The sequence below is a fragment of the Eupeodes corollae genome, chromosome 1 (assembly GCF_945859685.1).
Source record: "Eupeodes corollae chromosome 1, idEupCoro1.1, whole genome shotgun sequence".
Classification (NCBI taxonomy): domain Eukaryota; kingdom Metazoa; phylum Arthropoda; class Insecta; order Diptera; family Syrphidae; genus Eupeodes; species Eupeodes corollae.
The window spans coordinates 279,928,627-279,945,133 of NC_079147.1; the positions used below are offsets into that span (position 1 = coordinate 279,928,627).

At 35.7% G+C, this 16,507-nt stretch overlaps 1 protein-coding gene across 1 annotated transcript; it reads left to right on the top strand.

The window, feature by feature from the left end:
* Positions 1-278: 278 nt before the first annotated feature.
* On the top strand, positions 279-16,251 carry LOC129950811 (sodium channel protein Nach). The gene is made up of 8 exons (XM_056062731.1): positions 279-431; positions 833-1,002; positions 13,499-13,705; positions 14,643-14,933; positions 15,000-15,484; positions 15,548-15,686; positions 15,744-15,847; positions 15,899-16,251. Exons 1-8 carry the CDS (start codon positions 279-281, stop codon positions 16,045-16,047), a joined length of 1,698 nt encoding a protein of 565 aa, XP_055918706.1. The 3' UTR covers positions 16,048-16,251.
* Positions 16,252-16,507: the final 256 nt, after the last annotated feature.

The window sequence follows — 16,507 nt, forward strand, 5'->3', positions numbered from 1 at the left end:
TTCTTCTTTTAAGATAAGAATGTGCCATTCGTTTTTTGTTTAGTTTATTGAAATGCAACAGTTGTTGCCTTGAATGTGAGCTGTGATTTCGTTTGATTAAGCATTGAAAATGAGTGAAATTGAATCTTATTTTTCGATATCCATCCATTGTTTGTTTGTCCTTTATGCAGCAAAAAAGCGCGTGCAAAAAGGAAAAGAGCAGAAAGAAAGAAATATAAAAACCGCAAAGGTGATATTGTTGCAGCAAAAACAATGGGCCAGGCCTGCAGTTGCAAAAAATGTATTTTGACAATGAACGCCTTGATTTGTATGCGAAAGTTTTTAAGGAGTTTTATGAGCTGTGCAACAACGAAAAACAAGATGCATATTATTTGTGTGGATTGATACGGCAAAATTCAGTTCAAAGGCGTCGATCTGCCAGTGGAAATGAGGTAAGAAAATACCAAAACAAATATTTTATGCGGGGGTTCACCATGAAATAGAAGTTTGCAAAAAAGCACTTTGTTCAGTTCATGTAGATGGCAAACGTAGGGTTGAAAGACCCTCTAGTTTCTTTCTTGGAAAAATTACAGCACCTTCGGACATGAGAGGTCGACAACTAAACAGAGCTAACAAGATTCCAGAATATGTGATCCAAAACATTGACACTCACATTAAACTGTAGCCAAAATAAAGAATCGAGATACTTACCTTCCGACTTAAATGTAAAAAAAATGTATGGCCTTTATTAAGAGATGTTTGAACCTGAAGTTTTTGCATTGAAGAGTGAATAAAATGGTAACCGTAAGTATCATACGATTTTTACAGGGAATATTTTTCGAAAAATTTCAAGCTATCGTTCGGTTCACCTAGATCAGATACTTGCCAGACGTGTCAGATTCATCAACAAACAAATGCAGCATCTGAATCAGAAGAAGAACACTCAAAGTTGCCCAAGACCTTCATAAACAGAAGGCTAAAGCGTTTTATGAAGATTTACGTGAAAAAAGCGCTTTGTGCTTGGTAGACTCAACGGTCGAGTGCATAACTTTCGATTTTCAACTAAATTTGCATCTTCCTTTAATACCATCCTGTGATGTTTTTAACAAAACACAGTTATGGGTTTTCAATTTTTGTATTTTCCAATGTAGTACAAAAAAGGCACATGTACATGTACGACGAAACTATAGGAAAAACAGGTTCAAATGAAGTTATCAGCTTTTTCCAACATTTTATTGACAACTTTTTGGGGGAAAGTTTTACCAAACTATACTTATTTTCTGATAATTACGGAGCTCAAAATAAAAATAATACTCTCGTCCAATACTTACATATATGCTCGTGTAAAGCTCACGAATATCTCCGTCATTGAACATCACTTACCAGAACCGGGTCATAGTTTCTTAACCCTGCGATCGCTCTTTTGGCGTTTTGAAAAACAAAAGAGACGAGTAGAACGTCTTTATTTACTTAGTGGAAAAATGTTCGAAAAGATTTAAAGTGATATCAGTGACCAATCAGGATATATTTGATTTAAAGACCAGCTTAAGGTCCGTTCTACAAAAAAAAGTGCCAAACAAAGATAAGATTAAATGGAACATTTCAAAATATCGAAGATTTTGTTATGCCAAAGAAGGAAACATCAAAAGTATCTCAGCTTCCATTTACTTTACGAGATTGAAATGAAATCAAACTGTGAAAGTAACCCACACCCATTTAAACCAAAAATACTCAACATCAACAGCCTTCCCTTAAAAGTATGAGGATGTGATGACTTTGGCAAAAAAATATGTTCCTCCAGCGGATATGCCCTTTTATAATAGTCTCATGTCCTAGCAAACGCTGCAAGAAGCTGAAAGCTCAGAATATGAGATGAAACCGAAGCCCTTAATTGATTTTTACCAAAAACGTTGCAAGAACCAAACAAATCCAAAACTTAATATTTTTTTTTTCTAATGAACAAATAATTTAAAAAAAATGTGTTTTTATGTTTTCTTTCAAAAATTAATTAATATTTTGCAAAAGTTTTGTTTTTCTATTTTTGAAGAATCGATTCCAATAATATTGAGACTCACAGTCACCTTAAGAATTTTAGCGGAGAAAAGTTACTTACACGGCCGGCGCTGGCAACGATTTCAATCATAAACGTCATGGAAGTTCATATTTGCCCCAAATGGATTCGATTTCAAATGAAAGATGCAGACAAATCTGAAGCTATGCTTTGCTTCTAATAAGACAGGGTTGCCTGGCGTTATAGGATGTGTAGATGGCACACACTTACGAATTTTCACTCCCAAAAAAGTAGGCCAACACTTTTACTATAACAGAAAAGGTTAATTTAGCCTCAATGCGATGTTAGTATTTTGCTTATTTTTGTTAGTAAGTATTTTTTCATTTCAATATCAAGGTTTGCGATCACAAAATGCGCATTCGATACATTGATGCAAGACATCCAGGAGCGAGTCATGATGTACTTGCATGGAATTCAAGTGAAATAAGGTACATGCTGCTGGCTAATTTCAATAGCGGTGAAAGAAATACATGGCTCTTAGGTAGGTGAAACAATTTAATGTTAAATTTTAAAAATATTCACTTTTTAAAAAACAGGTGATGGAGGATACCTACTTGAGCCTTTTTTAATAACTCCTTTTAGAGCCACGCAAGAAAAAAGACCTGAAAGTAATTTCAACTAAAAATAATAATAAATTCCATAAAATAAATTATTTAACAAGAAAAGTTACAGTTTTGCGAACTTCCATTTCTTCGTTGTGAGCAAATTTTCAAACGAGAGATACCGTCGTTTTTTCCTCATTATCGTCGTTTAATTTCGTCTTACAGAATCCTGAATGAAAGCGTTGAACACCCTTGACATTTACACACGACAACAAAACGAGTGACAAAAGTTGAAAAAAATTTATGGAATTCAGGTTGTGTCGTGTCGAATATTTTTCTGTCGTTTACAACATCGGTAATAGGGGTGATTGAAGTACGCTTCCAATATTAGAGTAAAGAAAAAAATTGATTCAAAATTCAAATATCTTACTTAAAACTAATTAACACAATTTTTCTTGAACTAAAACGATAAAATATAATTTTTTTTTAAATATTTTGCTGTGCCACCAAGATTTTTTAGTACTTCGGTACACCTGCGAGCCATGGAGTCGACTTACTTGGCACAAGTAATTTTTGGATTTAAATCCACCCAGCCTCTTTTTTAATGTTTCCCATAGATGCTCTATAGGATTTAAGTCCGGGGATTGTGGAGGCAAATGTCAACATTATATTTTTAAGGATATCAACGTAACCTGCGACCGTCAAAACATTGCACCGCCATGCTTAACGATCTTTATCGTGTGTTTGGGATCGTATGCGGACGCCTTACCTTTGGTTTTCCATCGGATCCAAATAAATGTATCTTTGTCTTATATCACACAAGACATTTTTCCAATTTGGCTGCATTGAATTCTATAAGCCAACGGAAAACTACATATATTTCCACTAATCACAGTTATTACACAAATTGGTCAATAAATTAAGTCAATTGAATTTGCAAAAGTGAATCGATTTTTAATATTTATTTGGCTGAGCAGTGTAACTTTCCTTGCAGAATGCGCAATCAAGTCCATTTCTATAAGCCTATTTCTAATTGTCCGGCATGTGACTGGGGCATTTAACTCCTTTCTAAGGTCTCCCGACGATAAAAATAGATTCCACTTCGATTCTCGTACCAAGAAGGCATCGAACCTTTTGGAGTTTGCTGTCTTTCTCCCGCACTGCAACTGTTGTGGTTCAAAATGAATGGCGGTAAATGCTTTCTTTTTTGAACAATTAGTAAGCAGTTCAATGAAATATTAAATTAATAACAGATTTTGCATCGTTTTCATCGATTTAGTACTTCGTTGGGTACCCCTTGGACTTAATAACTGCCTTCATCCGAGAAGGCATTGAGTTAACCAAATTTTGAGTTATGTTTTGGCCAATTTTAGACCATTCCTCTTGAAGAACACACTTGAGACGATAATTATTCAAAATCTCGTGTTTTCTAACTAGACGTGCGAGATGCTCCCATAAATGTTCTATGACATTCAAATCGGGGGACTGAGGTGGTGTTTTAAGCTGGGTTGGAACGTTATCAGTAGCCACTCTTTAACAGCGGTTGAGGTATGTTTAGGATCATTGTCTTGCGGGTAGGCGAATGACCTACCCATATCCAATTTTCTGGCACTTTCTTGAAGGTTGTTCTTTAAGATATTTAAATAGTCGAACACTAATTTACCGACGCCAGATGCGCTGCCATACAACCCCACACCATAACGTTCCCACCTCCGTGCTTTACAGTTCCTGACATATTCGCTGGATCAAGCTCTGTATCTTTTTTCTCCAAACCTTTTCACTCCCGTAAGAACCATGGATATTGAATTTACTTTTATCGGAAAAAATTACAGTATTCCAAAAATCTGCTTTTTTTAATTCATGGGTTTTTGCAAATAGAAGAAGTTTTTGGCGATTACTTTGCTTATAAAAGGTTTCTTTCTAATATTTCGACCGTGATAACCAGATTGGTGGAGCACTCGACGAATTGTTTGGGGGTTGCATGACTTATTGGGTATATCTGCTGTTATCTTTGGGGCACTTATTTTCGGGTTTCTTTTCACATTCTTTACAATTATTCGGCATTCCTGTTGAGTAAATTTCCGGGGTGGTCCAAAACGAGGTTCATTTTTCAAACTTCCAATGGTGTTAAGTTTGGTTATTATTTAGTGCATTGTAGATGGACTTTTTTTTAAACAATTTTGCCAATCTCGCGGTCCGATTTGTTTTCCAAATAGTGTCTAATTATTACTTTTTTTAACTCAATGCTTAGTTCCTTACCTCTTGGAGCCATTTCTTTTAATTAATTTATAAATAATTGTAAACTGAAAAAATTTATTTAAAAAAGAGATAAGCAACTAAAAACACAACAAAAAAAGGAAGCTAACTGCACCAATAAATAATTAACCTTCCAACGCTGCTGACGTAGAAAACACAAATGAAAAACCAAAAGTTATGTTCTGCAGATAAACCAAATGAAAAACGGTAAGTTTTGCCTCATGTGATGTGCATCATACATAATCACGTCATATAGAATGTATTTTTTCTCATATTTTTAACAGGATTTAATTTTAGTTTAGCCTTTGTATGGAACAACAACTAGTGCTTATTTATTTTTGTGGTTCACTGTTTTTAAGAAAGGGTAATTACAGTATAAATTATATGCTTGTAGTTTTTAAATTAGCATAAATTGCAATTGCTGTTGATTTTCTGTTGCTTACTATTCTGCTCCTACATAAAGGAATTTCGTATTAGGAAACAAAGTAATTTTTTATAAGAGCAATTTACATTTTCGCACTAAGAACTTTCTCTTCCGTGGCTGACAAAAAACAAATATTTCACGTGTGAAACGTCAAACAAAATAAACAAAACTTATGCACAATGAACATTTGAAAAGTATTAACAATCGGTCTTAAATTATCAATTGATACCCATAATACCAACTTATCAAACAATTAATAGAAATCATCGACTATCAAATTGATACTCATAAAAAGGCTGTAAGTTGATCTTAAACCATGAACATATAATTCCATAGACTTCAATTATAAGTTTTATTCTAAAAAGACATTATACAAAATTGAAGTGTTGAAAAATTAAGTGACAGATTTTCTTACTAATAAAAAATTGAACAACACATTTTTTGACTCGAAATTTTTAATAATGTGAATGTGATTCTAAAATAAAAATTGGTGGACCGAAACTATTGAGCTCAGAATCCGTTTTCTTCCAAAATATTTCCTAATTTTCTTTTTCCCTGTTGGTGGTGAATCCATTCGCTACAACTGCTATCTTTTCCGTAATACTGACCGGTCTTCTATTTGTGTTTCTTTATCAGAAAAATTCAATTGAACTTACATTTTTCCAACTCGTCTTTATTTCCAAATTCAATGCCGAAAAATTCAAGAGAAATGACAAAAAATGTTCACGAAACCCTTTGTATTTAAATTTGAGTTAATATTATAGGAACTTAAGTTAGTCCAATTATAATTGGATGAGTTCAGTCTAGGCGTTGCAATTATTTGTATTATCTATCTTTCAATTTGATATAGAGATGTTGAGCTACTTAGCCTCTATAGGTGCCTGGGACCTGTTTTATGTAAAATGGTGAAGTCAAAAGATTATCGACCGCGATTTCTAAAACTGCGTTGGACCCTTCATTGAGGATACTAATTGGAGACATTTATAATATCTATCCATTTAGAGACCAGTTGATGTTGTTAATAAAAATGCTTTGAAGAAGAAAGTTATCGTGATATGATGATGCTGAGATTCTGTTTTTTGAAAGTCTGGTTAGATAGTAAAGCAGCTGAGAGATCTTTGAGTCATTATAGACTTTGCTTATTTATGGTCTGCGCTGCTTATTTATACACTTTCGAATCTCTTTAGATCAAGTACAACATTCGGTGTAATTTGGAACATATAAGGAACCCATAAGATATTAAAGTGCGTATTAATTGCTTATACATTAAAAGTTTGGTTTTTGGTTCAACGTTAGTAGAATTGAGCAACAGTTTTAACTTAGCAGCTGTAGCTTTGCTGTTTAGAGCTTTTCTCACGTGTGGATTCATTTTAAATCTTTCGTGAAGATTGACCCCCAAGTCAATCGATTTTTTTAAAGGAATTGATTTTCCATCTATGGATAGCTTGAGATATCGGCTTGCACGAACAGCAAGGTGGTGGCCTTTACCAGCCGCATTGCGAAAACAGATAAGCTCACATTTATCAAGGTTCAATGCTTCATGGGGTCTCTCATCAGAACTATATAGGATTGTGTCATCAGTATAGAGGATGGCCTTAGATTTGACGTGTTGTGTAGGAAAATCAAATAAGTACAAGTTGAAAAGGAGGGGCCCAAGGATGGATCCTTGAGGTACTCCCGAGAAGATATTGACTGGTGAAGAGGTTGAACCTTCAAAGTTGTAAGAAAGACAGCGGTTAGACAGAAAACTAATCAGAATTTTAATAAATAAGGCCGGCGTGCCAGATAGAGTCAAATGCTTTTTTAGGTCAATGGCACAAGCAACAGTACATTTTTTTGATCTGAGATTGTTAAGAATTTTTAAAACGAACTGTTCCGATTGCGTGGGCTCAATATCATCAAAGAAGTTTAATAGTTTTAAATGTATGATTTTTTCAAATAATTTGCCGACATTAGAAAGAGGAGATATGGGGCGGAAATTTTCAATGCAATATTGGGAATTGCCTTTTTTTATCGGGATAAGATAAGCTTTTTTCCACGCAGTCGGAAAATAACAATTGTTAAGACAGTTGTTAAAAATAGGAATGAGATACTTTGCAAGCGTATGTTTGGTTTTACGAAGAATGAAATTTGGAATGTGGTCAGGACCAGCTGACCTTTTATTGTTTAGAGATGAGATTAAATTTTCAACTGAAGTTTCATGAATCAAGGATACATACATTGCTATTGTTAGAGGAATTATTTAGAGAAGAAAAGTTTGTCAAATGTATGTTTGCGTTCCAAACTGGGAAAGAAGAATTAAAAGTATTTACCTCCAAGGTTTTGACCGGGTCGAAAAATGGTGTGTTTTGGGCATATAAAATAGAATAAAAGGAGGCAAATGCCTCTGCTTTTTCAGATGGGGTCGAGTAATTGTTATTCTGAAACGAGAGAACCTGATTGCTTAATTACGTGTTGTTTGCTTTGCGGCCGGTTATCTGGTCAATTACCTTGAATTTGGCTTAAGACTGGCTAACTGGGTTGACAATGTCGAAATCGAGAAATTGGTTCTCGAGGAACCAAGTGGCGAAGTTAGAACCATTCTGGTTTGTGGGTGCCTGGAATTAAAATCACCGCCTATGATTATGTAGTCAAAGTTAGATAAGGAAGATATAAGATAAGAGAATTTGGTAATATGGTTAGAAACATGATTTTTATTTGAAAACAATGCTTCTTCTTTCTTTTTTTTAATGTATGCAATTCGATTCGGACAGCCTCTGTAGCTAGCCGGATGACCAAGTTCTTTGTAGTTTACGCAAGAAGCAACTGATGTTTCGGTTTTTGAACCTAGGTCACATTGACCAGGTTCATGGTCTTTTAGGCATTTAACACCTCTATTTGCAAAACTACAGTATTTAAGGACATGTCCGTATCTCTGGCATCTAAAACACTGTTTAGTGTCTGAATTTCTAACCGTATCCTAAGTTATCTTGTGTTTCAGTAGGAATTTAATTTTTTGAATTTTTTGAAGGCTTTCCCTATCTTCTAAAGAACAATGAAAAAGATCGAGCGGGATATTATTCGATTTAGACCATTTAGTCGTTTTGGATTTCAGGTGGTGGAAATTATTCGAAATCCCTTTCAGGATCTTGGTAAATTTTTTGCACTGCTTTGGCGTAAAGGAGAAAGCCTCTACACCACATTCTTTTTTATTTTATTTATTTATAGTCACAGTTTGAATTGTTGTTCTGTCTAATGTTGTGGCTTGAGTTGCTGCTGGTGTTGCAGTTATAATTTTTGCTGTTATTGACGTTAGCACCCAGTTTGCCGGTATTGTTGCAGATATTAATGTCTCCAGGGAAATCTTTGCGGCTGTTGGATGCATCAAAGTTATTAGTTAGTTATTAGTTAGGTTGACTGGAGCAGCCTTCTCGAAGTTAAGAGAATCAACATCCTCCATTTCTTCTTCAAGTGGCTTGAAACGGTTGGTGTTGTTAATGATTTCCTTTGGAGATTTGGAACCTGTTATTGTCCCAATGTGTCTTCTTTTTCTGGCCAAAACATATTTAAAGGCATCCTGGTCGGCTGCAAGAATTCTGTTAAGTGCTAATTCGGTACTATTTTGCATAGTAGCCAGGTTGGGAGCGTCGGAAGTGTATTCGTGCCCAATTATTACGCAGCTGTCGTTGCACGTGATAGCATCGGTAGACTGACGCCAAATGTTGTAGACATTGCATCTATAGTTGTCTCACTCTTTCTTTCGGAATCGGCATAGGCAAGTTCTTCATCTTCACCATTCCATTCTCGGGCAAGGGAATCTATAATTTTTTGCTTATCCTCTTCCTAAATTATATTCGATGGCAACTTGATTTTTTCGGCAAAAGACCGAATATCCGGAGGAACTTTATCGGCCAAAAAAGGCCCAGAGCCACTTCTCTCCATTGCATTGTGTAAAACAAGTGTTTTTTGTTTTTTCTTTATATTTATATATTTTTTTTTAAAGCAAAATTTTAAAATTAAAATTTAATGAAAGCTCAAATCGAATCTCAAAATCAGTGTGCACTAACTTTTTATCTGAAAACTTTACACTACGTTGCGTCGCAGAGGAAATTTCAACTTATAGCTTTGACTATTCAACCGCTAGGTAAGTGAATGCCGCCCATTGGCAACCCTCGCAATACGTATATGTAATTATGACATTGTTGTTTGAGAAGTTCACGTGAAACTGTGATTGGATATGGTTAATTTTTTTTTTCGGGTTATGTGTGAATGATATTGTTTTTGACACATGATGGTAAAGTGTAAAGCTTTTAATGAAATAAAATGTGCATCACAAATTTATCGCCAGCAAAACACTAATGAACCTACGGTTTGTCCACACTCCGTAATGATAGTGGAAATTACCTTTTATTGTAGTTGTTAAGAACAAACTTTACAGGGGGTACAAAGTTTACGAGAGCTTTAAAGTTCCTAAAAAATTGATTACTATGCCGAAATGTTTTCTTACTTTGGTCAATCGGTACGTAAATTACCTCGAAAAATTAGATGGCACAACAGTCCATGGAGAACCAGGGGCTGGTGGCTGACAACTCTCAACTTTCCTGTGAGTGATTCATGTCTGGGATGGAGGTAACCTACTGCTGATATGCCGAATCCGAACAGCTAATTTGAGAAATCACTTTTCATAACAAGAATTACTCTTGTAGGATTTTGTCAATTTCTCTTTAGGCTGCACTGGCATGACAGTAATACGCACTAACCATCACGAGAAAACGAAAAAATATTCTGGCTTACTGTTCAGACAAATTTGAATAAAAAAACCGAGGATAACTAAATGTTGCTGATAGGATTCTACCTGCTTACTAGACACGATGATGTTGCAAAGAGACTGTTGACAACGAACGCAAACGAATTAAGGACAACGAACTTCGGATAAGCACGTGGAATGTTAGATCCCTTAACAGACCAAGTGAGATGGGCCGGGCAAAAAGAGGATGAAAAACTGCGATATTTATTATGGTGACTGCTACCACGAAAACCAACAGCTCTTATTTGGATGCGGCTTCGTCATTGGAGCCAGACTTAGGCAGGAAGTCTTGAGCTTTAGGTGCATCAATGAGCGCCTCATGACCATACGCATCAAGGCTAAATTCGGCAACATTAACTTGATATGCGCACGCCCCCACAGAAGAGAAAGATGACAACACCAAAGAAATGTTCTTCGAGCTCTTAGACAAAACATATGAGCAGTGTCCTAGCTACGATATTAAAATTGTCCTGGGCGATTTTAATGCCAAGCTAGGAAGGCAAGACATCTTTGGTGAAATAATCGGGAAAAGCAGCCAGCACGACAACACTTCCGACAATAGATTTTGCTGCGGGGCGAATCGTCCACATCCACAAAGGAACTTGGAGTTCTCCAGATCAATCTACCGTCAGTCCGAACTTTCTGAGGAACTAACATCGACTCGGACCACTACCTCGTTGTAGCCAAGGTAGCACTTCGGGTTTCCAGACCCAAGACAAAACTAGGAGGTGCTGGGAGAAGGTACAACGTCGAACGGCTACGATCGCCAGAGATCGCCAAACCATCGAAAACCAGTAGCAACATTGCCAAGATGCAATCAGAGAAGCCGCCTCTGATGTGCTGGGTTTCAAACAGCCACCAACAAGGAACCTCTGGTTTGATGAGGAATGTCGGCAGGCAAATGCAGCCAAACAACAGAGCTGTTCATGAGCTCTATGAGCAAAAAAAGCGAGAGGAACACCGACATCTCAGAAGGAAAAAGAAGGGGCATGAGAAGCGTGCGGTCGAAGATGTTGAGAGGTTTAAAAGCAGGAATGAAGTTCGAAAGTTTTATGAACAGGTGAAATGAAATTCACAGGTACATAAACGCAAAATCGAAGGCTGCTATGACGAAAGTGGAAACATCATAGTGGAACCGCAGTCAATGATGAGGATATGTAAGGACCACTTCTGAATTCTGCTGTCAGGCAGGATGATCCATTCAACATAGACGACGAAAGCCAACAATCCCGTCCTCCCGACTAAGACGAAGTTAAGATTGCCGCTAGAGAGGATTTCTTGAATGCCGAGCTCTTTAAAGCAGCTGGAGATAAGTTGGTTAGGATCATACACCAACTTATCTGTAAGATATGGTCGGAAGAAAGCATGCCCGATGAATGGAACCTCAGTATTGTTTGATCCTGAAAAACGGAGATCCTCTAATTTACACCAACTATAGGGGAATCAGTCTACTTAACATCGCCTATGAAATCTTCTCTGCCGTAATATGTGAACGTCCAAAGCCCATCGTCAAAAACCTGATAGGTCGCTATCAGTGTGGTTTTAGACAAGGACAGTCCACAGTCAATCAAATATTCACATTACGGCAGATCCTGGAAAAAAACCCAAAAACACCAAATCGACATCCACCATCTTTTCTTTGATTTCAAGGCCGAATATGACAGCATCTACAGTGACGAGCTGTATAGTCATGTCTAGTTTTGGCATCCCTGCCAAACTAGTCCGTTTGTGCAGGATGACCATGGAGAATTCAACTTAACAGAACATTTCGATGTCAAAAAGGTTTTAGACAAGGTAATGCGCTGTCATACGTTTTTTTTTAACATCGTGCTTGAAAGAATAGTGCAGAGCTCACACGTCAACACTTGAGGCACTATCTTTCAAAAGTTTGTCCTATTACTAGCATATGCGGATGACATTGACATAATTGGGAGAACAACACCGACGGATTGGCAAAACGTCACCATCGACAGACGTAACTTTGAGGGAGTCAAGGACTTCGTGTACCTAGGCTCCGCTGTAAACGCAGAAAACAACACCAGCGCTGAGATCAAACGCAGAATAACTCTTGCTAACCGCTGTTTCTTTGGGCTAAGAAAGCAATTGAGTGGTAAAGTCCTCTCTCGAGGGACTAAAGTGTCGCTTTATAAGACCCTTACCATCCCAGTCCTGTTATACGGTGCAGAAGCTTGGACTATGATAAAAGCATCTTGGGCCGTTTCGAGAGGGAAGTTCTTTGTGTGATCTACGGTCTCGTATGCATCGAAGGGGAGTGGACGAGAAGATGTAACGACGAGCTGTACGGGCTGTACAGCGACGTAGACATAGCCAGAAGGATAAAAGTACTATATGAATAAGATGGCTGGGTCACGTAGAGCTCATGGAAACCAATGCTCCAGCCCGGAAGGTCTTCGAATCCACACCCACAGGCCAGCACAGTAGAGGACAAGTGGAAAGCGACCTCTCCCAACTTGGAGCGCGAAACATCTAATTAGGGACCGATCTAGATGGAGAAATTTGTTGGGTGAAGCCCTAGTTTACACAGGACTGTAGCGCCACCTTAAGTAAGTAAGAAAGTTTCCGTATCAAGCTCTTCGACGCTACGAAATTTGTATAACAGTGTTGTTATCGAGTGAAATTGAATTTGAAAAATTAGTAAATTTGTTTTTAGAGTTCCACGTTTTCATTGATTTAAAAAACTTCCAAAAATCAAAAGTTGGGTCAATACAGTTCAAGAAAATTTAATCACATCCACTGTATTTTTAGATTTCATTTCCAAGGTCAATGAAATGCAGTACCTAGCTATTATTTTCTTTTTTGAAGGAAGACATTTAATGTATTGGAATACTAAACATGTTTTTAGGATGACGCTAATAAGACTAAATTCAAAATAAACAGAAAAATCTTTAAAAGCAAATGGTGTTTTTTTTCTCGAGAAGCCACTTTCACACGAAAGAGTCGTCAATCATCCATAATTGAGCTCTATAAACCGCCTCCGCGAAGCCTCCTGTTAAATATCAATCAAGTAACTTACTGTGATTTGGTAATGTATATACTTTGCCTTAATACGTTTAAAGGGCTTTAACATTAAAACTAGTAGCTATAAATATCCTTACGTTCAGTACAGATGCACATTTCAAAGAATATATTTGGTTTTCAAATACAACATTTTATCGTTAGTGCCTATCCAAGAAAATAAAAGTGTACCAAATGGCAGTATTTGTTACACATGAGTTTGTAGTATTTAAAAAGATTGGTCGTTTTCGACGTGCATTTTCTAAAACCTTTAGAGAATTTAGTGAAATCAGTAGTATTCATGGGATTAAATATTTTCATGATACAGAAACTAATTTTTTTGGAAAGTGAGCAGGATATATTTTTGGTTTATCATTTTTGAATTTATTCTTTTGTTTTAAAATTAAATGTATCTTTCTTTTTAGGTTCATTTGGATGGTAATTGTTGTAGCAATGTTTTCTTGTGCTATCGCAATGGTAATTGTATTCTACAGAGATTTTTCAAGCAATCCGATTCGAATGAATATCGAAAGCGATCATACTCCATTGACAAATTTAATATTTCCAGCTGTCACTCTTTGTCCACCAACTATGTACAATCTACCAGCAGTTAAGGAAATTTTTCAAAACTTGTAAGTTAAATCAATAAAATTAGCTAAACTGAAGAAATTATAGATTCGATTATGAAAACTACTTGGTCGAAAATATAGGTAAACCAAATGGCTTTAAATCCTTTAAACGACATTTCACATAACGCTTCATTAATTCAATCTTTAGACTTTATTTAATTTAAGATTCGAAAGATTTTGCAAAATTAAAAATGGCTTATTGACGGCACCTCATGGGCATCATCACTGCAGATGATTTTTTAACATTAACTGCAAACATTTGATCAGTTTTTATAGTGCATTTTAACAATGGTCAAGTTCAGACAACATAAGGAATTTCATTTGGAGTCAACTGCATTCTTTGAAAGTAAATTTTGACGAAGGCAGCTGGTTAGTATTTCAAATATACTTCACTATCCTCTGTCTTCCAGTTCATTGTACAAAAACTGTAAAAAACATTATTGTCTACAAAACACTTTTTAGGCAAGCTGCAAGTCCATCACGATTTGTATTTTGTATTGAAAAGAAATATTACCTATTTGTTTTTCAAATTGACAAGGAACCCTTTTACAAAAAACATTAAATGAAGTTAGAAATAAATCAATCATAGTGTAATAAAATTCAGCGTTCAGTTGAATGAAAAAAACATGATCAACTGTCATTTTGGCAGAAGTAGACTTGATTTGATAGTACGGAAATTTTTCTTTACTAACTTTCCAATCAGCTTTCTATTAAAGTTGGTTAATTGGAAGGTAGTTTTTGGCAGCTGGCCAATCAGATACTAGAAAGTTTCCTTACTTTTATGTCTCTTATATCGACTCAACCTGCCCAATGTCAGTGCTTTGTTGAACTAATGGTGTATTGTCAAATGTCAAACCTTGACATTTTTAAAAAAGGCAGGAAAACCCCATAATTTAAACCGGTACGTCTTAACATTTGTGTATGTTTTTAAATATTTCAGAACTATGCCGAAAAATGTGAGCCAGGATGAAGCCATAAACGCTCTTAACCAACTTTATGCTCTGGTGGGAATTGTAAGGGTATTCGACCAAAAGAAACTCGACATCTTACAACGCACAGCCAGTGGCAATAATTTGACAACGTTAGAATTCCTTCAACTAATTCGCTGGAATTGTTCAGACCTAATGTACCGCTGTCGGTTTCAATCAAAAATAATGCCATGCAGTGAGTTATTCTATCCTGGAAAAACTTTTACTGGATATTGCTGTTCATTTAATTTCAAGGACTATGGGTACAAATAAAAACTTAAACATATTTGCAATTACAGAAAAAATTATAATATTTTTTGAAATTTTAGCGTGAAATATCAAAGACGACGGGCTTTGAAATTTGGCCCAGAAGGGGGTCTATCAGTAATTATGAAAGACACAAAACGAAATCAAAAGGATCTCGATCAATTTCTTTCCTCGGAAGTTGAGCTTTTCGTCCATCAAAACGAAGATTTTCCCCATAGAACCTTGATATCGAATTCCATTCCAGTTAATCGAGAGACCTTTGCTGTGATTCGACCTACCGAAATAGTCTGTTCGGAGAGCTTTAAAGCTCTGGCTGTTCAAGATCGACAGTGTCTACTCAATCACGAACATAATATGCGTTATTTTTCAATCTACAACAGTGATAATTGTGAATTTGAATGTCGGGTTTTGAAAACTTTTGACTCTTGTGGATGCGTTCCGTTTTTGTACTATTCCAAAAAGTCACGAGCAAAAGTTTGTGATTTTACAAGTTTGCCATGCTTGTACAAATCCTATAATTATTTTGGTATTTATATTGAAGATGAAGGTCTGTGGTGTAACAGAAAATAATTAATAATTTGAATTTGGATATTGTTATTTTTTCTTGTAGATAGTCAAATTGATAGGAACAAGACAATCGAAACTACTAGCGTTTGTTACTGTCCAAATAGTTGCGAGAATGTGGAATATGATGTTAAGATTACTCAAGCCCGGTTGCAGACTGTAATAGAGTCGTTTGATTCATTTTAGTGAGATTATTTTGCGAGAAGAATGTAATTATAAATTTTATCAACCCTCATTTACAGCCATGGAATTCAAGATAATTTTACAGTTGTTCATGTATTTATGAACTCTCAAGTTTACCGACGGTTACGCAGAGACACCCTGTCAGACATTATTATTTTAATAAGTAAGTGATTATTTATTGCTTGATTTATGTGACATTTGTTTTTACTTTTAGGTAACCTTGGAAGTTCTTTTAGTCTTTTTGTTGGAATGAGTATGATATCTTTGTTGGAAATTTTGTATTTTTTTACTTTGGTCCTTTTGCAAAATTACATGCGGCAAGATCGATTCAATCAAAGAAATGAAAACGTTAACAAAATTTGAATTTAAAAATGATTTTCTAAATGTTTTTGTAATTGGAAAATTGCTTCGGTTCTTCTTTTTTGTGAACTAAACGTGCCTAAGAAGTTATTGTAATTATTAAATACGCTTGAAAAGTAAAACATAACCTTAAAAATTGATGAAACTAAGATATGTGTAAAGTTTTTATTTATAATGGTGACAATTTAACAAAAGATAAACTTAGTAATATAAAATAAATACATAATTTCATACATAATTTCTACAACTACGATATTTTAATGTTTTTACAATTAACATTGTGAAGCCATCCATACCGCCAGCTAGTTGCTTCTGGAAAATTATATTTAGAATCAGGAGTGTGATCGTAACGCATTTCAAGGTAAGCATTTCTCTTTCCACTGTCTAATAGTTGTTTCTGTTCCTTCGACACACTTTTCATTGGTCCCGAGAAATTTCCTTCGAAGATATTTTCTTCCTTTGA